The sequence below is a fragment of the Rhinoderma darwinii genome (assembly GCF_050947455.1).
Source record: "Rhinoderma darwinii isolate aRhiDar2 chromosome 8 unlocalized genomic scaffold, aRhiDar2.hap1 SUPER_8_unloc_1, whole genome shotgun sequence".
Lineage (NCBI taxonomy): Eukaryota > Metazoa > Chordata > Amphibia > Anura > Rhinodermatidae > Rhinoderma > Rhinoderma darwinii.
In genome coordinates, this window is record NW_027461824.1 from 355,238 (window position 1) to 381,816 (window position 26,579).

The 26,579-nt window shown below is 47.6% G+C and overlaps 1 protein-coding gene across 1 annotated transcript; it reads right to left on the reverse strand.

The window, feature by feature from the left end:
• Positions 1–4,038: 4,038 nt before the first annotated feature.
• On the reverse strand, positions 4,039–8,181 carry ITM2A (integral membrane protein 2A). The gene is made up of 6 exons (XM_075847718.1): positions 8,019–8,181; positions 6,383–6,517; positions 6,001–6,183; positions 5,814–5,924; positions 5,577–5,727; positions 4,039–4,773 (listed from the first exon to the last, which is right to left on the reverse strand). Exons 1-6 carry the CDS (start codon positions 8,094–8,096, stop codon positions 4,685–4,687), a joined length of 747 nt encoding a protein of 248 aa, XP_075703833.1. The 5' UTR covers positions 8,097–8,181; the 3' UTR covers positions 4,039–4,684.
• Positions 8,182–26,579: the final 18,398 nt, after the last annotated feature.

Below are 26,579 nucleotides of genomic sequence, written 5' to 3' on the forward strand. Positions count from 1 at the left end.
GCCGGGTCGGAGATCAGCGTCCATATTGTGGGTGTGCGGACGGGTCGGAGATCAGCGTCCATATTGGGGGTGTGCGGATGGGTCGGAGATCAGCGTCCATATTGGGGGTGTAAGGCCGGGTCGGAGATCAGCGTCCATATTGGGGGTGCGGCCGGGTCGGAGATCAGCGTCCATATTGTGGGTGTGCGGACGGGTCGGAGATCAGCGTCCATATTGGGGGTGTGCGGCCGGGTCGGAGATCAGCGTCCATATTGGGGGTGTGCGGCCGGGTCGGAGATCAGCGTCCATAATGGGGGTGTGCGGCCGGGTTGGAGATCAGCGTCCATATTGGGGGTGTGCGGCCGGGTCGGAGATCAGCGTCCATATTGGGGGTGTGCGGCCGGGTCGGAGATCAGCGTCCATATTGTGGGTGTGCGGATGGGTCGGGGATCAGCGTCCATATTGTGGGTGTGTGGCCGGGTCGGAGATCAGCGTCCATATTGTGGGTGTGCGGACGGGTCGGAGATCAGCGTCCATATTGGGGGTGTGCGGCCGGGTCGGAGATCAGCGTCCATATTGGGGGGGTGCGGCCGGGTCGGAGATCAGCGTCCATATTGGGGCTGTGCGGCCGGGTCTGGTCTGACCCGCTAATGCTGTAAATTATATAATTGGTACCAAGACACAGAGAGAAGCGGCGCCAACACATTGGATGAGGCTTCAATCAGTCGCCAAGGAAACACCTTGCAATCTGCTCCCAGGCCCCACCCACATTACTCCGGCCGCCATCGTCCCTGGGATGGATCTGTCTGCAGCGCTCCTGCGGAGCAATGTGTGACAACTCTGATTATATAGAAAAAACGCAGAAACATAACCGGATCCTGCGCAGAAGACGTGGCGAGGAATATCAGACACACCAGCCAATCACAACACAAAATGCCTCTTAAAGGGCCAGTCCCCTGTAAATAAAGCGGCACTTTATCACGCAGGTTACACATCACATTTTGCTGTAAACTCTGAGAAAAAAAAAAGTAAATTGCAAAGTGCAACAAAACAGATTTTTTTGAATCTCTCGCCAAATTTGGAAAGTGATGAATAAGTGACAAGTCTGAAAATGGCGCCAATTATGTTTGCAGCGCTCAGTCGGCAGTTTTTCGGCCTCTCTCGCTGCAAAACTTGACAATTATCTCCTTTACTAAGTCTGGTGTTGGATCCGCACCTGTCTAAGTAAACGTGGGCCTTTGTTTGTTTCAAGATCTCTGCTTGCTGTCAGTGAATGGAACCATTATTTACAACTAGAGGATGAAAACCGCCCGGACTGAATACTTTAGTGTTTGCTGCAATGGATCAGTACAGACAATCCTCTGAGCTGCACACATCAGCAGTAAATCTCTCTCCTGTCCTTATAGTTTGTTGCATTGTGTCAGTGCAGGTAAAATGGTAAATGAGGGTTTGCGATGTGAATTCCGTAAATAACAAACGCGGTGTGTGGACTGTGGTCCCGGCCTTCGGTTCGGTGTTTAATCTCGAACTGCAAATAGTAACAATCTCCTTGACTGACAGTAAGCAGAGACCTTCAAAACCGGACACGAAACATGTTGCACTCTGCTACATCTCGCACCTGGCTTCCAGCTCCATTTCTGGACAGCCCCATGAGCCAAGAACCGGAACAGTCTGAGCGGCACTAAACGGAAATCACACGGAGATGAGAACGAGGGAGAACGCGGCGCTAAAGATGTTCACACGGAGTATTTTGGGGCAGGAATATCTGCCTCAAAATTCAGTTTGGAACTTTGAGATATTCCTCTCCCTGCACGCCGATTTTCGCGGCAATTTTATCTCCCCCGCGGCCATTGAGCGCCGTGGGCATAAAACAGCGAGATATACGCTTTCTCCTGCCTCCCATTGAAGTCAATGGGAGGTCCGAGGCGGAAGCGCCCGAAGATAGGGCATGTCGCTTCTTTTTCCCGCGAGGCAGTTTTACTGCTCGCGGGAAAAAGACGCCGACGCCTCCCATTGAAATCAATGGGAGGCGTTCTCGGGCCGTTTTTGCGACGCGGTTTCCGCGTCAAAAAACTCGGCAAAATACCCCGTGTGAACATAGATGCTGAACCCGAAATACAAGCCGGAAATGACGCTCCGCACGGCCAACAGGAACTTGTGAAGAGGTGGCGACATCTGGTGGTGGATCCGAGCACTGCATGCAGGAGACTTCCAGAGGCCACGATGACGTCACCAGGATACGGGGTGCAGGGGGGGTTATACGGGCTGAAGGGGGGGTTTATACGGGGTGCGGAGGGATTCATCAGGCTGGGCTCACACGACCCCATGTTACGGCCGTAATGTACGGAACGTATTTCGGCCGGAAGACCCGGACCGAACACAGTGCAGGGAGCCGGGCTCCTGGCATCATAGTGATGTACGATGCTAGGAGTCCCTGCCTCTACGTGGAATTACTGTCCAGTACTGTAATCATGATTACAGTACGGGACAGCTGTCCTGCAGCGAGGCAGGGACTCCTAGTATCATACATCACTATGATGCTAGGAGCCCGGCTCCCTGCACTGTGTTCGGTCCGGGTCTTCCGGCCGAAATACGTTCCGTACATTACGGCCGTAACATGGTCGTGTGAACCCAGCCTAATGAGTTAAGTTTTTCATCCGTTTCAGGGACTAGGTTCTCAGAGGCGCAGCTCATACCGTATTAATCACAGGAGATGGGGGAAAACAACGAGAGCCGAGAAGGACCGGTATAACACCCGGACAGCACCGTGAACCGCAACTAAAAAAGTGGGCGTGGTCTTAATATAAGGGGCGGGGCCACCACAATTTATAGCGCAGGTCTTTCCCAGCTCGCGACTGACGGGGGGTGTTTTTCTGGTGCTCGGACGGTCTGAGATTCACCTCATTTATTAAAGGGGACACCCCAAGATTAAACGTTACCCCCTAACCACAGGATCGGTGATACATACTGATCAAGGGGGCCCGATTGCTAGGACCTTCACCGATTACGAGACTAGGGTTTCCGTTCTTCAGGTGGCGCCCTGCCGCTCCCTCCCTTCTCTATGGCACGGCTAGAAATAGCAGAGCGCTGTTCTCTTACCTCCGGCAGTCCCGACCACGAATGAAGCGGCAGTCCGCGATCTGCCGCTCCACTCATTTGGAAGAAAGGGACCCGTATTCTTGTGATCCGTGAAGGTCCTGGCGGGCAGACACACCCCCCCCCCTCCCGATCAGCCGGTTTTCACCTATCCTGTGGTGAGGGGTTAATCTTAGGACATCCCCTTTAAGAGGTGCGCACGTCTTAGGCTCTCGTCACGCGCTTAGCAAAAAACATAAAAATACGGAGATTTAAGGGAAAACCGCCGATTTTCAGCCGTTCTTTATTCAAACCCTTTTTTCGCTGCGTTTTTTACAAGTCAATGAAAGCCGTGATAACGGACCTGCGCTTCTTTTTCACTGGCGTTTTTTTAATGCAGAGGTTTATCAAAACGGCCACGTAGAAAAACGCCCCGTCAGAACAGAACGCCGTATTTCCCATTGAAATCAATGGGCAGACGTTTGGAGGCGTACTGATCCGATTTTTCAGCCCGAAAATAATCCGTGTGCAGATCACCTTACCGCGACTTTCTATGACTTAATAAATCGCGGTGAACACAGAATTCTGCGTCTTCGTTATTCGAGTCGGGGGAGGGGACACGTTTTATACATCGGTCTCGTTCTGTAGGACGTCGCAGTGACAGGCGCACGCCTCGTGATAAATGTCGCATCTTTCAACCAATCGCACATCCTGTAAAATAAAGACGTACACGGACCTCAGCGCCGCACGTACAACGCACTTCACGGTTTTTCACATTATTTTCTAAGTTCCCTGTGAGAGCAGCCCCGATCCCAGGATCTATTGTAGTGGAGACAGCGGGGTGACCACAGAGGGGTCCCCACATGAAGAGCCCAACCCCAGGAGCTTACAATCTGAGCTCCTGTGCACATGACTGGTAAGATGGGGGAGGGGCTGAGTCTGGCTCCTCCCCCCACCTCTGGTCCCCTTAAATAAAAGCACAGATGAGGATTAGAGAAAAATTTATTTCAAGGTTGTTATTCACATCACAGCAGCAGAGCAGCATTAACCCCTTCAGTCCCCTGCACATCCTATATGCCAAGCAAGCAGGTGTAGAAATACCCCTCCCCATTAATCGCTGACTGACAGGGGAACCCCCACCTCTGAAAAACCAGCGACCCCTCATGTTACCCTATGACCTCCCCCCTGCGATAGAATATTCCCATTGAACGATACAGAATGCGACGCCACGGTTCGCGCTATATACTCCACCACATTGTACACTCATATATACAGGTGCCGATACGGGGGAGGGGGAGTGATATTAAAACTACAACATTCAGTCTAAGAAAATCGGAGTGTCAGGAAAGCAGCGAGAAGTCAGACGGCGGGAACATGCGGCGAGCGAGGAGTCAGATCTAGAAGTAACGCCTTCACGCTTCTGTCGCTGGCCGCCATCTTCATCATCGCGTGACGTGGGGATCGTGAGGTTACGGCCGCTAATTCTAGGTGAATTCCTGAGGTTTGGCGTCGCCCGCGAGTCGCGGTCACGTCAGGTCTGTACAGAAGCTACAAGCAGGAGCACGAGTCAAGAATCATTGATTATCACTGCACAGATTCAAAAAGCCACCGACTCCGCCCCCTGCGACAATCACTCGTGACAGATCCGGGTCATCACCACAAACGTGTTCTCAAAGTGGGCGATCTGCATGCAGCTCTCCGCCGAACGCTTCTGGTAACCTGAAAATCAAACATGGCGGTCAGCGAGACACCGGTACAGAACGCACCCCAACATCTCACACAGGACCGGGGAGGGTTACTTTCCACTTTCAATGACAGCAAGCAGGGATCTTGAAAATGGAGAGGAATTAATTAAAGTCGGTCAGGCGATAGTCACACAGAAGTCAATGGATCAGAGAGAAAAATCGCTGGGCACAGCGCAAGTACTGACCCCCGGGGAGCCCCCGACACCATATATGGAGTGTGATGTCAGAGGGTGTGTGAGATGCGGGAATCCCCAGCCAGAGAATCTGCAACACAAACTCCTCCCCCAGCGGGAGCTCAAATGGCACAATCTACAGGGGGGGTGGTTCAACCTACAGGTGGAGAGGGGGGGGGGGGGGGTTACCTACATTCGCACTGTGACGTTTTCAAGGGGTTGGGACAAAACAAAAAAAAAATAAAAAACTGACAAATTAAATCCATCCGTTTCATTTTTTTTTTTTTACGGCCGTGACAAACGGACGGGAAATGGTTGAAAATTTGTTTGAGACCCTGACGCAGAGCGGCCGTGAATCGGACTGCAGATCCGTTTTTTTTCACGGTCGTGTGATTGTCGCCTCTGGGAGTTGTAGAGCTTTCCTTCCTGCAATGATTGAGCTTCACGGGACACCGGCCCTTTAGTATATGGGGTGGGGGTGGGGGGGTCCAGCTCTTAATCTCCTCTCCATTCAGAAAACGCCTAGAATTGAGGGTCCCCCCCCCCATGTTCCCGGCCATCCACAGTGAAATTCCACCAGCACAACAATAGGGTGGGGTCTTACCTATGACTTGGTCCCTTCTTTGCAGTCTGTAGGTCTCCCGGCCCGCGCAGTGCTGATAGATGAAGACCCCGAGCTCCGACACGTCATCAATTCTCTCCGTCACCACCAGCTCCTCGCGCACCAGGTACGTCTGCGGCAGGTAGGCTCCGGTCTGAAGGAGAAGCAGCGGTTACAGGGGCCCGGGATCTGGACAGGTCACGAGGGGTTAAATCAGAATCCGGGGGGGGGTATACTCACCGCCAGCTTCATGAACAGGTCCATCAGGTTGCGCGGCGGCAGCACCACCGACGTGTTCAGGTTGATGATGTAACATTTCTGCAGCTGCAGGTCCAGGTAAGCAGTGAGGAGCTGAGCGGGGGAGGAGAAGACGTCAGCACCCCAATATATCCGGAACACCCCTCCCCCGTCACCACACATCACTTACTTTGTCAAAGTCATGGACGATGGCTGCGGAGTCGCCCTCGGAGAAGCCGGGCACAGGGACGTTAATCTCCGCCACGTTGTCTTCCTCCCGGATCACGGCCTCCTCCGACACCGGCAGGTAATAGGGCTCCTCGTCCAGATCCGTGTGATCGATGTAGGAGAGCTGACCCTCAAACGTCTTGTGCTGGAACAGAGGAAACGAGGGGTTCATGACGACCCCGAGACACGGAACCGCTCACCCACACGCTGCACCGGGGACCTCCAGAGCCCCCACAACATGAGCCACCAGTGACGAGGGGCCGGATAATGCACCAAACACGTACGCAGCGACAGTGCAGAGTATTACACCTCGCCGGAATCTCAGCCGTAACCGCACAACTTACCCGGGGCACAAAGAACTTGTAGATGCAGGCGCCACCCACGATGAGCCCGGCCAAGATGAACGCCACACCCAGGAGGGTGAGAAGACAGCGACCCGTGGAGTTAGTGTCCGGCCCATTAGTGGCGACTTCAGGATCCTGAAAAGGCACAAAGACGAGAAAGTCAGGAAGACACCGGCCCTTTAAGAACTAATCACCCCAAAATAAAAACATCACCCCACTATATACACAGAGGTAACATGACCAGGAATACAGGGGTCACCCCAATAGATACACAGCGCCCCCTGGTGTTATATACAGGAGGTAACATGACCAGGAATACAAGGGTCACCCCAATAGATACACAGCGCCCCCTGGTGTTATATACAGAGGTAACGACTAGAAATACAGGGGTCACCCCACTATACACACACAGCACCCCCTGGTGTTATATACAGAGGTGCCATTACCAGTAATACAGGGGTCACATCACTATATACACAGCACCCCCTGGTGTTATATACAGAGGTAACATGACCAGGAATACAGGGGTCACCCCACTATATACACAGCACCCCCTGGTGTTATATACAGAGGTAACGACTAGAAATACAGGGGTCACATCACTATATACACAGCACCCCCTGGTGTTATATACAGAGGTAACATGACCAGGAATACAGGGGTCACCCCACTATATACACACAGCGCGCCCCCTGTTATATACAGAGGTAACGACTAGAAATACAGGGGTCACCCCACTATATACACACAGCACGCCCCCTGGTGTTATATACAGAGGTAACGACTAGAAATACAGGGGTCACCTCACTATATACACAGCGACCCCTGGTGTTATATACAGAGGTGCCATTACCAGTAATACAGGGGTCACCCCACTATATACACAGCGACCCCTGGTGTTATATACAGAGGTACCATTACCAGTAATACAGGGGTCACCCCACTATATACACAGCGACCCCTGGTGTTATATACAGAGGTACCATTACCAGTAATACAGGGGTCACCCCACTATATACACAGCGCCCCCTGGTGTTATATACAGAGGTAACGACTAGAAATACAGGGGTCACCTCACTATATACACAGCGACCCCTGGTGTTATATACAGAGGTACCATTACCAGTAATACAGGGGTCACCCCACTATATACACAGCGCCCCCTGGTGTTATATACAGAGTTAATGACTAGAAATACAGGGGTCACATCACTATATACACAGCACCCCCTGGTGTTATATACAGAGGTACCATTACCAGTAATACAGGGGTCACCCCACTATATACACAGCGCCCCCTGGTGTTATATACAGAGGTAACGACTAGAAATACAGGGGTCACCTCACTATATACACAGCGACCCCTGGTGTTATATACAGAGGTACCATTACCAGTAATACAGGGGTCACCCCACTATATACACAGCGCCCCCTGGTGTTATATACAGAGGTACCATTACCAGTAATACAGGGGTCACCCCACTATATACACAGGTAACATGACCAGGAATACAGGGGTCACCCCACTATATACAGCTCCCCTGGGCCGGGTGTGGGCCCGTGGATGGTCTTCACATGCAGTCAGGTGATCGGGCCACCAAGCCTCAGCCCGGAACTCCCCCCCAGCGGGCGCTTACCTGGTCTTGTACAAGGCAGTGGGTGTCCTTGGCGGGCTCCTTCCCGGAGAAGGGTGAGCTGAACGCAATCTTCACCATCGTGACCCGCGGGCTCCGTTCTCAGCTTCAGCTTCTGCTTCCGACGCCGGATGACGCAGTAACAACAAGTATAGGCCCCGCCCCCATCAGCTGCATCTGACAGTGGGCGGGGCTAGAATTGTTACATTGTATCATTGAACTTCCTGTATTATAAATATCGTGATCTGGGGAAGATACAACTAGTAACACTGTAACCTGCCACTCCATATATATATACACAGCACCCCGCTATATGATGTGTGCCCCCCACCCTGTACATTATATAACCTCCAGTATACTCTATATACTCTGACTGTATCCTACTCTATATAATGTGTCCCCATCCTGTACATTATATAACCTCCAATATACTCTATATACTCTGACTGTATCCTCTATATAATATCTGCCCCCCATCCTGTACATTATATAACCTCCAGTATACTCTATATAATCTGTATCCTACTCTATATATGTGCCCCCCACCCTATACATTATATAACCTCCGGTATACTCTATATACTCTGACTGTATCCTACTCTATATAATGTGTCCCCATCCTGTACATTATATAACCTCCAATATACTCTATATACTCTGACTGTATCCTCTATATAATATCTGCCCCCCATCCTGTACATTATATAACCTCCAGTATACTCTATATAATCTGTATCCTGCTCTATATATGTGCCCCCATCCTGTACATTATATAACCTCCAGTATACTCTATATACTCTGACTGTATCCTACTCTATATATGTGCCCCCCATCCTATACATTATATAACCTCCAGTATACTCTATATACTCTGACTGTATCCTCCTCTATATAATATCTGCCCCCCATCCTGTACATTATATAACCTCCAATATACTCTATATACTCTGACTGTATCCTCTATATAATATCTGCCCCCCATCCTGTACATTATATAACCTCCAGTATACTCTATATAATCTGTATCCTGCTCTATATATGTGCCCCCATCCTGTACATTATATAACCTCCAGTATACTCTATATACTCTGACTGTATCCTACTCTATATATGTGCCCCCCATCCTATACATTATATAACCTCCAGTATACTCTATATACTCTGACTGTATCCTGCTCTATATAATATCTGCCCCCCCCATCCTGTACATTATATTATATGCTGTGTTATATTATAAATGTGATTCTTCTCGATATGGGGGATGGAATACTTTGGTTTGGACATGTCCCTGCTGACCAGATTCATAGCCACTCCATGTGGCAGGAGCCCCCCACCTCTGGGTGTCACGGTGCACGGTGCTGAACCCCAAACACATTTTTCTCTGCGCTACATATATTTGTAAGATGTTGTTTCCTGGTTGCATGCTACAGCTCTCTGGAATCAGCCTGCAATCATGTCATGTCTCCTGAGCAGCTTCAGATCTTCTGACCCTTTGAGATGAAGTTACAGCCATTAACATTCAGGTGAGAAAGTCAGAAGTGACACCAAGTGTTCAGGAAGTTGTATCCAGCGCCATTGTTAGTGAGATGAGGGGGAGGGGGGTTATTAGTTCCGAAATAAGGAATTTGAGGCCAAGATCCACACAAAAAGAGAAGTACACAAGATCTAAGGAAATGACGTACATTACCCAGGCCATTATAGAAAAAGTATACAGAGCACTGAGCCCAAAATATAAAAAAGTATACAGAGCACTGAGCCCAAAATATAAAAAAGTATACAGAGTACTGAGCCCAATATATATACAATATATGCAGTACTGAGCTCATTATATATAAAACATACACATATAAAGTTCTGCTACCTGAAGCCACCACTAGAGGGACCTCACTACATACAGATATATACGGCTCCCATAGAGTTATATGATAACATTCTGCTACCTTCAGTCACCACTAGAGGGAGCTCACTATATACAGATATATACAGCTCCCATAGAGTTACATGATAACATTCTCCTGCCTGCAGCCACCACTAGAGGGAGCTTACTACATACAGATATATACAGCTCCCATAGAGTAACATGATAACATGCTGCCTGCAGCCACCACTAGGGGGAGCTCACTACATACAGATATATACAGCGCCAATAGAGTTACATGATAACATTCTACTGCCTGCAGCCACCAGTAGGGGGAGCTCCCTACATACAGATATATACAGCTCCCATAGAGTTACATGATAACATTCTACTGCCTGCAGCCACCAGTAGGGGGAGCTCACTACATACAGATATATACAGCTCCCATAGAGATACATGATAACATTCTGCTGCCTGCAGTCACCACTAGGGGGAGCTCACGACATACAGATATATACAGCTCCCATAGAGTTACATGATAACATTCTACTGCCTGCAGCCACCAGTAGGGGGAGCTCACTACATACAGATATATACAGCTCCCATAGAGTTACATGATAACAATGTACTGCCTGCAGCCCCCAATAGGGGGAGCTCACTACATACAGATATAAACAGCTTCTTGTAGCAGCAGAATTATTTTTATCTTTCAACTTGATGTTTTCTAGTAACTGCTTTAAGGCCCTTTTCACACAGAGTTTTTTTGCAGGAAGAAAGGATTTTGACCTGCCTGCACTCCGTTTGCCGCGATTTTCGCTGCATTTTTCTCTCACGCTTTTGAGTGCTACGGGCAAAAAACGCAGAGAAATACGCTTTCTCTGCCTCCCATTGATGTCAATGGGAGTTCAGAGGCGTAAGCGCCCGAAGATAGGGCATGACACTTCTTTTTACCGCGATATGGTAAATAAACGCCTCCACCTCCCATTTAAATCAATGGGATGCATTTTTGGCTGTTTTTCACGCAGTTTCCGATGCGGTTTCCGCGTAAAAAAACGCGTAACAAAACTCCGTGTGAACAGGGCCGAAGGGCGTCAGGACCACCACCCATGTATTACATAAATATGGACCATCTGTGTTTTTATTTTGGGGAAATAACAAACAACACACGAAGATGAGGAACCAAATTTGACAAAGTGGAGGATCGTTACTGAGCAAACAGTAAAAAAAATGACAACGCGCCATTTGGCCAACTTATGTTCCCCCACTTTTTAAGTTGACCTTGAGAGTTTTGAGGTGTAGAGAAAAGGGGACTAAAATGCATCCTTTTTATATGAAACTTGTTCTATTTTCGTGGAGTACGTTTTTGGCGTCCATAGGGCGGCGTAAGACAGAGACGTGTCTAATATTCATGCGATTATGTATTTTTTCCTACAAATATTAAAGTTGGACGAGTAGATTTTAGTTTTAATCTGCACAGAATATCGTGTCGTGAGAATCGCTAAATGTAAACAGCCTCCATAATATCGTCATCATGGCGATTAGGAGAAACCCTGTATCAGCGCTCAGTGATCCCTGTATATGACACTACAAGCTTTGTATCACACACATAACGCACAGGAAAGCTTGTCCCAGGAGCTTACACTCGACTCTACTACATCACACATTGGTACCAGGAGCTCAGGGCAGGTGATCCTATCTCATTCTTCAGCTTGTGATTTGTGGGGGCAGAACATCCGAGTGTTTAATGTCGCAGCTGCTGTGCGGGCCGGAGCTGCTCGCTGCCACTCTGCACTTCCTGCCCTTTATAGGAGGACGGTTTGAGCAGCAGGAAGTGTGAACCGCGGTCTGTGGTCAAAGAACGAAATCTCAGGAAATAAACGAGCAACGGCGGAAACTCTGCTTAAAATAGATGAGAAATGGAGAACAAAGGCCGAGCTATCTTCATGTGCGCCCATTCCTGCGCCAAAGATTCCACATAATCACAATTACCACAGCGCCATACACGGGGACAAAGTGGCACAGAAATATCCTAAAGTACTGAGGTGCAATCTAGACGCATGCAGCACAGAAGGGATAAAACGGAAGAAAAAGTTGGAGCTAACTACATACAGATATATACAGCTCTCATAGAGATACATGATAACATTCTGCTGCCTGCAGCCACCACTAGGGGGAGCTCACTACATACAGATATATACAGCTCTCAAAGAGATACATGATAACATTCTGCTGCCTGCAGCCACCACTAGGGGGAGCTCACTACATACAGATATATACAGCTCTCATAGAGATACATGATAACATTCTGCTGCCTGCAGCCACCACTAGGGGGAGCTCACTACATACAGATATATACAGCTCCCATAGAGTTACATGATAACATTCTGCTGCCTGCTGCCACCACTAGGGGGAGCTCACTACATACAGATATATACAGCTCCCATAGAGTTAAATGATAACATTCTGCTGCCTGCATCCACCACTAGGGGGAGCTCACCACATACAGATATATACAGCTCCCATAGAGTGACATGATAACATTCTGCTGCCTGCAGTCACCACTAGGGGGAGCTCACTACACACAGATATACACAGTCCTCATAGAGTTACATGATAATACTCTGCTGCCTGCAGCTACCACTAGGGGGAGCTCACTACATACAGATATATACGGCTCCCATAGAGTTACATGATAACATTCTGCTGCCTGCTGCCACCACTAAGGGGAGCTCACTACATACAGATATATACGGCTCCCATAGAGTTACATGATAACATTCTGCTGCCTGCTGCCACCACTAGGTGGAGCTCACTACATACAGATATATACAGCTCCCATAGAGTTGCATGATAACATTCTGCTGCCTGCAGCTACCACTAGGGGGCACTCACTACATACAGATATATACAGCTCCCATAGAGTTACATGATAACATTCTGCTGCCTGAAGCTACCACTAGGGGGAGCTCACTACATACAGATATATACAGCTCCCATAGAGTTACATGATAACATTCTACTGCCTGCAGACACCACTAGAGGGAGCTCACTACATACAGATATATACAGCTCCCATAGAATTACATGATAACATTCTACTGCCTGCAGACACCACTAGAGAGGAGCACACTACATACAGACATAAACAGCTCCCATAGAGTTACATGATAACATTCCACTGCCTGCAGACACCTCTAGAGGGAGCTCACTACATACAAATATATACAGCTCCCATAGAGATACATGATAACATTCTGCTGCCTGCAGACACCACTAGGGGGAGCTCACTACACACAGATATATACAGCTCCCATAGAGTTACATGATAACATTCTACTGCCTGCAGCCACCACTAGGGGGAGCTCACTACATACAGATATATACAGCTCCCATAGAGATACATGATAACATTCTGCTGCCTGCAGCCACCACTAGGGGGAGCTCACTACATACAGATATATACAGCTCCCATAGAGATACATGATAACATTCTACTGCCTGCAGACACCACTAGGGGAGCTCACTAGACACAGATCTATACAGCTCCCATAGAGTTACATGATAACATTCTGTTACCTGCAGCCACCACTAGGGGGAGCTCACTACACACAGATCTATACAGCTCCCATAGAGATACATGATAACATTCTACTGCCTGCAGACACCACTAGAGGGAGCTCACTACATACAGATATATACAGCTCCCATAGAGTTACATGATAACATTCTACTGCCTGCAGACACCACTAGAGGGAGCTCACTACATACAGATATATACAGCTCCCATAGAATTACATGATAACATTCTACTGCCTGCAGACACCACTAGAGGGGAGCACACTACATACAGACATAAACAGCTCCCATAGAGTTACATGATAACATTCCACTGCCTGCAGACACCTCTAGAGGGAGCTCACTACATACAAATATATACAGCTCCCATAGAGATACATGATAACATTCTGCTGCCTGCAGACACCACTAGGGGGAGCTCACTACACACAGATATATACAGCTCCCATAGAGTTACATGATAACATTCTACTGCCTGCAGCCACCACTAGGGGGAGCTCACTACATACAGATATATACAGCTCCCATAGAGATACATGATAACATTCTGCTGCCTGCAGCCACCACTAGGGTGGGCTCACTACATACAGATATATACAGCTCCCATAGAGATACATGATAACATTCTACTGCCTGCAGACACCACTAGGGGAGCTCACTAGACACAGATCTATACAGCTCCCATAGAGTTACATGATAACATTCTGTTACCTGCAGCCACCACTAGGGGGAGCTCACTACACACAGATCTATACAGCTCCCATAGAGATACATGATAACATTCTACTGCCTGCAGCCACCACTAGGGGGAGCTCACTACATACAGATATATACAACTCCCATAGAGTTACATGATAACTTTCTGCTGCCTGCAGTCACCACTAGGGGGAGCTAACTACATACAGATATATACAGCTCCCATAGAGTTACATGATAACATTCTGCTGCCTGCTGCCACCACTAGGGGGAGCTCACTACATACAGATATATACAGCTCCCATAGAGTTACATGATAACATTCTGCTGCCTGCAGCCACCACTAGGGGGAGCTCACTACATACAGATATATACAGCTCCCATAGAGTGACATGATAACATTCTGCTGCCTGCAGTCACCACTAGGGGGAGCTCACTACACACAGATATACACAGTCCCCATAGAGTTACATGATAATATTCTGCTGCCTGCAGTCACCACTAGGGGGAGCTCACTACATACAAATATATACGGATCCTATAGAGTTACATGATAACATTCTGCTGCCTGTTGCCACCACTAGGGGGAGCTCACTACATACAGATATATACAGCTCCCATAGAGATACATGATAACATTCTACTGCCTGCAGACACCACTAGAGGGAGCTCACTACATACAGATATATACAGCTCCCATAGAATTACATGAAAAAATACTACTGCCTGCAGCCACCACTAGAGGGAGCTCCCTACATACAGATATATACAGCTCCCACAGAGATACATGATAACATTCTACTGCCTGCAGACACCACTAGAGGGGAGCACACTACATACAGACATATACAGCTCCCACAGAGTTACATGATAACATTCCACTGCCTGCAGACACCTCTAGAGGGAGCTCACTACATACAAAAATATACAGCTCCAATAGAGATACATGATAACATTATGCTGCCTGCAGACACCACTAGGGGAGCTCACTACACACAGATATATACAGCTCCCATAGAGTTACATGATAACATTCTACTGCCTGCAGCCACCACTAGGGGGAGCTCACTACAAACAGATATATACAGCTCCCATAGAGATACATGATAACATTCTGCTGCCTGCAGCCACCAATAGGGGGAGCTCACTACATACAGATATATACAGCTCCCATAGAGATACATGATAACATTCTACTGCCTGCAGACACCACTAGGGGAGCTCACTAGACACAGATCTATACAGCTCCCATAGAGTTACATGATAACCTTCTGTTACCTGCAGCCACCACTAGGGGGAGCTCACTACACACAGATCTATACAGCTCCCATAGAGATACATGATAACATTCTGCTGCCTGCAGACACCACTAGGGGGAGCTCACTACACACAGATATATACAGCTCCCATAGAGTTACATGATAACATTCTACTGCCTGCAGCCACCACTAGGGGGAGCTCACTACATACAGATATATACAGCTCCCATAGAGATACATGATAACATTCTGCTGCCTGCAGCCACCACTAGGGGGAGCTCACTACATACAGATATATACAGCTCCCATAGAGATACATGATAACATTCTACTGCCTGCAGACACCACTAGAGGGAGCTCACTACATACAGATATATACAGCTCCCATAGAATTACATGATAACATTCTACTGCCTGCAGACACCACTAGAGGGGAGCACACTACATACAGACATAAACAGCTCCCATAGAGTTACATGATAACATTCCACTGCCTGCAGACACCTCTAGAGGGAGCTCACTACATACAAATATATACAGCTCCCATAGAGATACATGATAACATTCTGCTGCCTGCAGACACCACTAGGGGGAGCTCACTACACACAGATATATACAGCTCTCATAGAGTTACATGATAACATTCTACTGCCTGCAGCCACCACTAGGGGGAGCTCACTACATACAGATATATACAGCTCCCATAGAGATACATGATAACATTCTGCTGCCTGCAGCCACCACTAGGGGGAGCTCACTACATACAGATATATACAGCTCCCATGGAGATACATGATAACATTCTGCTGCCTGCAGACACCACTAGGGGGAGCTCACTACACACAGATATATACAGCTCTCATAGAGTTACATGATAACATTCTACTGCCTCCAGCCACCACTAGGGGGAGCTCACTACATACAGATATATACAGCTCCCATAGAGATACATGATAACATTCTACTGCCTGCAGACACCACTAGGGGAGCTCACTAGACACAGATCTATACAGCTCCCATAGAGTTACATGATAACATTCTGTTACCTGCAGCCACCACTAGGGGGAGCTCACTACACACAGATCTATACAGCTCCCATAGAGATACATGATAACATTCTACTGCCTGCAGCCACCACTAGGGGGAGCTCACTACATACAGATATATACAGCTCCCATAGAGTTACATGATAACTTTCTGCTGCCTGCAGTCACCACTAGGGGGAGCTAACTACATACAGATATATACAGCTCCCATAGAGTTACATGATAACATTCTGCTGCCTGCAGCCACCACTAGGGGGAGCTCACTACATACAGATATATACAGCTCCCATAGAGTGACATGATAATATTCTGCTGCCTGCAGTCACCACTAGGGGGAGCTCACTACACACAGATATACACAGTCCCCATAGAGTTACATGATAATATTCTGCTGCCTGCAGTCACCACTAGGGGGAGCTCACTACATACAGATATATACGGCTCCTATAGAGTTACATGATAACATTCTGCTGCCTGTTGCCACCACTAGGGGGAGCTCACTACATACAGATATATACAGCTCCCATAGAGATACATGATAACATTCTACTGCATGCAGACACAACTAGAGGGAGCTCACTACATACAGATATATACAGCTCCCATAGAATTACATGAAAAAATACTACTGCCTGCAGACACCACTAGAGGGGAGCACACTACATACAGACATATACAGCTCCCACAGAGTTACATGATAACATTCCACTGCCTGCAGACACCTCTAGAGGGAGCTCACTACATACAAAAATATACAGCTCCCATAGAGATACATGATAACATTATGCTGCCTGCAGACACCACTAGGGGAGCTCACTACACACAGATATATACAGCTCCCATAGAGTTACATGATAACATTCTGCTGCCTGCAGCTACTACTAGGGGGAGCTCACTACATACAGATATATACAGCTCCCATAAAAATACATGATAACATTCTACTGCCTGCAGACACCACTAGAGGGAGCTCACTACATATAGATATATACAGCTCCCATAGAATTACATGATAACATTCTACTGCCTGCAGACACCACTAGAGGGGAGCACACTACATACAGACATATACAGCTCCCATAGAGATACATGATAACATTCTACTGCCTGCAAACACAACTAGGGGGAGCTCACTACACACAAATATATACTGCTCCCATAGAGATACATAATAACATTCTAATGCCAGCAGCCACCACTAGGGGGAGCTCACTACATACTGATATATACAGCTTCCATAGAGTTACATGATAACATTCTACTGCCTGCAGCCACCACTAGGGGGAGCTCACTACATACAGATATATACAGCTCCCATAGAGATACATGATAACATTCTGCTGCCTGCAGCCACCAATAGGGGGAGCTCACTACATACAGATATATACAGCTCCCATAGAGATACATGATAACATTCTACTGCCTGCAGACACCACTAGGGGAGCTCACTACACACAGATCTATACAGCTCCCATAGAGTTACATGATAACATTCTGTTACCTGCAGCCACCACTAGGGGGAGCTCACTACACACAGATCTATACAGCTCCCATAGAGATACATGATAACATTCTGCTGCCTGCAGCTACTACTAGGGGGAGCTCACTACATACAGATATATACAGCTCCCATAAAAATACATGATAACATTCTACTGCCTGCAGACACCACTAGAGGGAGCTCACTACATACAGATATATACAGCTCCCATAGAATTACATGATAACATTCTACTGCCTGCAGACACCACTAGAGGGGAGCACACTACATACAGACATATACAGCTCCCATAGAGATACATGATAACATTATGCTGCCTGCAGACACCACTATGGGGAGCTCACTACATACAGATATATACAGCTCCCATAGAGTTACATGATAACATTCTACTGCCTGCAGCCACCACTAGGGGGAGCTCACTACATACAGATATATACAGCTCCCATAGAGTCACATGATAACATTCTGCCTGCAGTCACCACTAGGGGGAGCTCACTATATACAGATATATACAGCTCCCATAGAGTAACATGATAACATTCTGCTGCCAGAACGAGAGGGAGCTCCACTACATACAGATATATACATCTCCCATAGAGTTACGTGATAATATTCTACTGCCTGCAGTCACCACTAGGGGGAGCTCACTACATGCAGATATATACAGCTCCCATAGAGTTACATAATAACCTTCTGCTTCCTGCAATCACCACTAGGGGGAGCTCACTACATACAGATCTATACAGCTCCCATAGAGTTACGTGATAACATTCTGCCTGCAGTCACCACTAGGGGGAGCTCACTACATACAGATATATACAGCTCCCATAGAGCTATATGATAACGTTCTGCTGCCTGCAGTTACCAGTAGGGGGATCTCGCTACATACAGATTTATACAGGTCTAATAGAGTTAAATGATCAGATTCTCATTACCTCCAGCCACCACTAAAAGATCACTTAATACAGATATATACTTCTCCCCCTAGTCTTGGCTGCAGGCAGTAGAATATCAATTAACCTCAAGGGGAGTTGTATATATCTGTATGTAGTGAGCTCCCCCTAGTGGTGCCTGCAGGCAGCAGAGTCTCATCATGTAACTCTATGGGAGCTGTATATATCTGCATGTAGTGAACTCCACCTAGTGGTTGCTGCAGGCAGCAGAATTTTATCATTTAATTGTATAGGAGCTGTATATATCTGTGTGTAGTGAGCTCCCCCTAGTGTTTGCTTCAGGCAGCAGAACGTTAACATGTAACTCTAGGGGAGCTGTATATATTTGTATGTAGTGAGCTCCCCGAGTGGTGGCCTCAGGCAGCAGAATGTTATCATGTATCTCTATGGGAGCTGTATATATCTGTGTGTAGTGAGCTCCCCATAGTGGTTGCTGCAGGCAGCAGAATGTTATCATGTAACTCTATGGGAGCTGTATATATCTGTATGTAGTGAGCTCTTCCTAGTGGTGCCTGCAGGCAGCAGAATCTTATCATGTAACTCAATGGGAGTTGTATATATCTGTATTTAGTGAGCTCCCCCTAGTGGTTGCTGCAGGCAGCAGAATGTTAACATGTAACTTTAAGGTTGCTGTATATATCTGTATTTAGTGAGCTCCCCCTAGTGATGGCTGCAGGCAGCAGAATATTATCATGTAACTATGGGAGCTGTATATATCTGTGTGTAGTGAGCTCCTCCTAGTGGTAGCTGCAGGCAGCAGAATGTTATCATGTAACTCTATGAGAGCTGTATATATCTGTATGTAGTGAGCTCCCACTAGTGGGGACTGCAGGCAGCAGAATGTTATCATGTAACTCTATGGGAGCTGTATATATCTGTATGTAGTGATCTCTCCCTACTGGTGGCTGCAGGCAGCAGAATGTTATCATGTAACTCTATGGGATCTGTATATATCTGTATGTAGTGAGCTCCTCCTAGTGGTAGCTGCAGGCAGCAGAATGTTATCTTGTAACTCTATGGGAGCTGTATATATCTGTATGTAGTTAGCTCCCCCTAGTGGTGGCTGCAGGCAGCAGAATGTTATCATGTAATTCTATGGGAGTATAATGAAGGGGGTAGGGAAACGGACAAGTGAGCCCTAATCTACCCGCCACTCTGTCCCTGCCTACTTGCAACGACCCGCCCTAGGCGACGGGGTACAACTGGGCGGCGGTCCCTACGCTCAGTAAGTGCACGAGACAAACAGACAAGGGTACACAAAGCTAAGGGAAATGGGAAGTTGCCCACGGCAACACCGTAGCAACAAGAGTGGTGAACGAGCCGAGTCAAACCAGGAGTATACGAGGTACCAAACGCAGAGAAGGAGAGTAGTCAGTAAGCCAGGGTCAGTATGGAGCAGGATCAAATAGTCAGAAGCTGTAGCTGGGCCAGGAAACCACACGAGAAGAATCACAAGCAAAGATGGAACAGGAAAGGCAGGTATAAATAGACAGAGGGCGGGAGCTAGCTCCGTCTGGCCAGGCTGCGATAGGCTCTCCCACTCCTAAGCCTGCCATCCTGAGTGGTGGAAGATGGAGTCAGTCTCAGAGACATAGACTCAGGTGCAGACTGATTATCTATGGGCGTATCCACAGAAGTTGTGCCTGGCAGATCCTTTACAGGGAGCTGTATATATCTGTATGTAGTAAGCTCCCTCTAGTGGTGGCTGCAGGCAGCAGAATATTAACATGTAACTTCAAGGGAGCTGTATATATCTGTATGTAGTGAGCTCCCTCTAGTGGTGACTGCAGGCAGCAGAATGTTATCATGTAACTATGGGAGGTGTATATATCTCTATGTAGTGAGCTCCCCCTAGTGGTGGCTGCAGGCAGCAGAATGTTATCATGTAACTCTATGGGAGCTGTATATATCTGTATGTAGTGAGCTCCACCTAGTGGTTGCTGCAGGCAGCAGAATGTTATCATTTAATTGTATAGGAGCTGTATATATCTGTATGTAGTGAGCTCATCCTAGTGTTTGTTTCAGGCAGCAGAATGTTAACATGTAACTCTAGGGGAGCTGTATATATCTGTATGTAGTGAGCTCCCCCTAGTGGTGGCTGCAGGCAGCAGAATATTATCATGTAACTATGGGAGCTATATATATCTCTATGTAGTGAGCTCCCCCTATTGGTGTGCTTCCGGCAGCAGAATGTTATCATGTAACTCTATGGGAGCTGTATATATCTGTATGTAGTGAGCTCCCCCTAGTGGGGACTGCAGGCAGCAGAATGTTATCATGTAACTCTATGGGAGCTGTATATATCTGTATGTAGTGATCTCCCCCTAGTGGTGGCTGCAGGCAGCAGAATGTTATTATGTAATTCTATGGGAGCTGTATATATCTGCATATAGTGAGCTCCCCCTAGTGGTTGCTGCAGCAGGCAGCAGAATGTTAACATGTAACTTCAAGGGAGCTGTATATATCTGTATGTAGTGAGCTCCGTCTAGTGGTGGCTGCAGGCAGCAGAATATTAACATGTAACTTCAAGGGAGCTGTATATATCTGTATGTAGTGAGCTCCCTCTAGTGGTGACTGCAGGCAGCAGAATATTATCATGTAACTATGGGAGCTATATATATCTCTATGTAGTGAGCTCCCCCTATTGGTGTGCTTCCGGCAGCAGAATGTTATCATGTAACTCTATGGGAGCTGTATATATCTGTATGTAGTGAGCTCCCCCTAGTGGGGACTGCAGGCAGCAGAATGTTATCATGTAACTCTATGGGAGCTGTATATATCTGTATGTAGTGATCTCCCCCTACTGGTGGCTGCAGGCAGCAGAATGTTATCTTGTAACTCTATGGGAGCTGTATATATCTGTATGTAGTGATCTCCCCCTAGTGGTGGCTGCAGGCAGCAGAATGTTATCATGTAATTCTATGGGAGCTGTATATATCTGCATGTAGTGAGCTCCCCCTAGTGGTGGCTGCAGGCAGCAGAATGTTAACATGTAACTTCAAGGGAGCTGTATATATCTGTATGTAGTGAGCTCCCTCTAGTGGTGGCTGCAGGCAGCAGAATATTAACATGTAACTTCAAGGGAGCTGTATATATCTGTATGTAGTGAGCTCCCTCTAGTGGTGACTGCAGGCAGCAGCATGTTATCATGTAACTATGGGAGCTGTATATATCTCTATGTAGTGAGCTCCCCCTAGTGGTGGCTGCAGGCAGCAGAATGTTATCATGTAACTCTATGGGAGCTGTATATATCTGTATGTAGTGTGCTCCCCCTAGTGGGGACTGCAGGCAGTAGAATGTTATCATGTAACTCTATGGGAGCTGTATATATCTGTATGCAGTGATCTCCCCCTACTGGTGGCTGCAGGCAGCAGAATGTTATCATGTAACTCTATGGGAGCTGTATATATCTGTATGTAGTGAGCTCCTCCTAGTGGTGGCTGGAGGCAGCAGAACGTTATCATGTAACTCTATGGGAGCTGTATGTATCTGTATGTAGTGAGCTCCTCCTAGTGGTGGCTGCAGGCAGCAGAATGTTAACATGTAACTTCAAGGGAGCTGTATATATCTGTATGTAGTGAGCTCCCCCTAGTGGGGACTGCAGGCAGTAGAATGTTATCATGTAACTCTATGGGAGCTGTATATATCTGTATGTAGTGATCTCCCCCTACTGGTGGCTGCAGGCAGCAGAATGTTATCATGTAACTCTATGGGAGCTGTATATATCTGTATGTAGTGAGCTCCTCCTAGTGGTGGCTGCAGGCAGAAGAATGTTATCATGTAACTCTATGGGAGCTGTATATATCTGTATGTAGTGATCTCACCCTAGTGGTGGCTGCAGGCAGCAGAATGTTATCATGTAATTTTATGGGAGCTGTATATATCTGCAAGTAGTGAGCTCCCCCTAGTGGTGACTGCAGGTAGCAGAATGTTATCATGTAACTCTATGGGAGCTGTATATATCTGTATGTAGTGAGCTCCCCCTAGTGGTGTCTGCAGGCAGCAGAATGTTATCATGTAACTCTATGGGAGCTGTATATATCTGTATGTAGTGAGCTCCCCCTAGTGGTGTCTGCAGGCAGCAGAATGTTATCATGTAACTCTATGGGAGCTGTATATATCTGTATGTAGTGAATAGAATTGTAGACGCTCTGTGCGGTGTTGAATAAATACGACCACTGAACATTCTTTCACATGTAGCGCAAATAATATAATGTATCGTGTGGGGAGTGACAAGTTGGGGGTTAGATACAGATTATGTATTGGGGTGCGGGAGTTTCTGTGTATACTGCGCTGTGTGACGTGTCGGGGCCCTGGTTGCGCTGAGTCGTTATCGTTCCGTTATTACTCACAGACTTTCTATTTTCTATATTATGTTTGACAAAAGACTGCGCAGACATTTCCCGTTTCTTTGCCGGTGGACGCCAGTTTGTGATTTTCTGCTGTATCTGCTCCTACGATGTAAAGGTGCGTTTAGCTGGAAGTCGTTGCCTCCGCCGCTCCATTTCTCGTACTTTGTGAGTGACTGATTGTAAACGAGCGGCAGCGTCTGATTATCGCTGGACGAGGCTGAGTGATTGTCGCTTTCTTCTGTGTGACCCCTGTGACCTCTCGTGTCATCCCTCATTTCATCGTCTTTTTATTCATCGCAGCCGCCTAATTGGGACTGGCGGGAACATAAACACCGAGCGCGGATTGTGTGTTTATGTGGAGAACGGCGGAGTCCATCACTGCGCCACAGGGCGAACGAATAACCAGCCCCCTATATAAACACACAGATTGTCAGGACGCTTCCAGCCGGAGCGTAATCTTCACGAGATGTTTACAAAGCGGAAGAATTAGGAAACTATTTCATAAAAACACGAAGCGGCAGCTGCAAGGAATAAGGAAGAAGCAGTCAACGCAAGGAACCAAGTCTTCACCAGGAGACAAGGAAAAATGAGGGCGACGCGAATGTGACCTGAGGAAGATGCGAATGTGACCTGAGGAAGACGCGAATGTGACCTGAGGGCGACGCGAATGTGACCTGAGGGCGACGCGAATGTGACCTGAGGGCGACGCGAATGTGACCTGAGGAAGACGCGAATGTGACCTGAGGGCGACGCGAATGTGATCTGAGGAAGACGCGAATGTGACCTGAGGAAGACGCGAATGTGACCTGAGGAAGACGCGAATGTGACCTGAGGGCGACGCGAATGTGACCTGAGGGCGACGCGAATGTGACCTGAGGAAGACGCGAATGTGACCTGAGGGCGACGCGAATGTGACCTGAGGGTGACGCGAATGTGACCGGAGGGCGACGCGAATGTGACTGAACAGTTGCGGCTGATTTGGTCACTGAACATCTGTCACGATCACGAGGACACAATTCTGCGCTTTCAGTCGAGGTCGTTCTCGTATCATCGACGTTATTATTGATTATAGTTACGAATCTTTGTTATCGGTCGTATCACAGATTTCTCCTTACGATTATAATGCGGCGTTTATCCCACGGAGGCCGCGCCGCAGCTCCTGGCTTCTCAGCAGTTGAGGACGTGATGGGATTGGCGTCCGGCGGTACGAGGGCGGCGTAGGGTTTCTCCGCGTTCTGCGCACATCTGACAGGATTTACTAACAGAACTAATCGTATCTGAAAAGGAGAATTAAACGAAAAAGTAACGGAGGAGACGTCTCCGCCGCGCTGATGAAGATGGACGCCTTCCACCCCGCGCTCAGGGGTCATGCTCCTGGTTAACCCTCCGTGTGCTGGAGCGTTCTCATGTACGGTGCCGAGTCCTCCGCCCTGGGTCACGTGGGTGTTACATTTTGTCCGACGCCGCCGCCTCTTGCGCTATTGTGACGTCTCTCCAGTACAGAACAAGGCGTTGCTGTGTATGACTCGCCCACAGAGCTGACACTTCACCGCCTCATATTCCCCTATATCGGTTACTCCGGTCTATGGCGTCCTGCAATACAACTTTTATAAACAGCCCAAAAAAAGCCACAGAAACGGCGTGGCAAAAAATGGTGGTCGGGAGACTTCTAAACGCGCCATTTGTATCAGTGAACGGGATTTTCCTTCTGGTGGGTGGACATTGAGTGCAGCGACGGCGGCGGTGGCGGAAGCGACATCTCCTGGTTTCTATTTGGCTCGTGTTACGTGATACAACGTATCCTGCTCTATCTGCGTCTCACATCTTTTGCCTCTCAGCCAAAATGAAACTAAAACAGAGAATTGTTTTCATGCTGAAAATTATTATCAGTCATTAATTATTGTTGTGCCAGAAATAGATCCGGCAAATTCTAGAACATTCCCAATTATACGGGGAAATTTCCATTAGGGCTAATCAGGAGCAGCTGTGCAGGCGGTGATGTCAGGCCCGGCCACCAGAGGGCGCTCTCCACCATGACATCTATAGCCGGGCGCAGGACGGGGTCTCCCGTATTTGCTTCGTTATTCTATAGGGGCTCATGGTACGGATCCTGAACATGACTGTAATGCACGCAATGGCGACCGCGCACGTCTTTCTGTCCTTGATGAGTCCATATAAGTTCTATCCTGTATATTGGACTGTAATAGGTTTTCGGGGGGGGGATACAGTGCAGCATATGTAACAAGCACAACAGCTGTGTGAGCAGGACCAGGTCAACATGGTATCCAGCCCCTAGAAGTAAACAATTAATACTGACAGTAAGCAGAGATCTTGAAAATAGTGAAGAATTGGAATTAGTGACCGCACAGAAAGAATAGAAATGAAATAAAAGCAACCACGAGAAATGCACAAATCCTGCTCCACCTGCAGCCTCCCCATTAACTGTGCAGGTGGATACACTCTAGTGTTTGCTGTTATCAGCCATCTCAGGTTGTGGAGAGGCTGACTGTAGGAAATGTGAATCATTCTCTCTGTTATCAGCCATTTCAGGCTAGGCACAGCTGTAATATTTCTGTGTGCATGAAAACAAGAGAGTGCTACAGAGGCTTTTCTTCACTGATACATTGTACCAAACCCTCAGCTGTGAGAAGTTTTAGGTCAAGACCGTTTTCCAACCTCTTGATGTAAACAGGAATTTTTCCATTCACTGCCATCAAGCAGAGATGTTACATATGCTGAGGAATGTTACATGAGAAGCTACAGGGATTATAAGGGTCTGTTCACACGTAGAGTCAAAAACGTCTCAAAATACGGAGCTTCAAGGGAAAACAGCCCCTGATTTTCAGACGTTTTTTGAGCAACTCACGTATTTCGCTGCGTTTTTTACGGCCGTTTTTGGAGCTGTTTTCATTGCAGTCTATGAGAAAACGGCTCCAAAAACGTCCCAAGAAGTTTCCTGCATTTCTTTTGACAGCGACGCGTAAAATGACAGGTCGTCGGCACAGAACATCGTAAGGCGGGGTTCACACCCACTATTTACAGATGTAATTTGGGCGTTTTAGCCCCGAATTACGTCCGAAAATGCGGCTCAAAAGCGAACATGTGCCCATTCATTAGAATGGGTCTTGCGATATTCTGTGCCGACGGTCATTTTTTTGACGCGCCGCTGTCAAATGACGGCGTGTAAAAAGACGCCCGCGTCAAAGAAGTGCCTGTCACTTCTTGAGACGTAATTGGAGACGTTTTCCATTGACTCCATAGAAAAACCGCTCCAATTACGTCCGTAATGGACGCCGCGAAAGACGCCGGCACTTGCCATT

Bases quoted from the DNA above. Each gene is read 5' to 3' on its own strand.
- ITM2A (XM_075847718.1), bottom strand. From the start codon at position 8,096: ATGGTGAAGATTGCGTTCAGCTCACCCTTCTCCGGGAAGGAGCCCGCC. The intron at 5,728-5,813 runs GTGAGTATACCC...CTTCTCCTTCAG, and splicing joins ACCTGTTCATGAAGCTGGCG to ACCGGAGCCTACCTGCCGCA. The intron at 4,774-5,576 runs GTAAGACCCCAC...TTTGATTTTCAG, and splicing joins AAGAAGGGACCAAGTCATAG to GTTACCAGAAGCGTTCGGCG.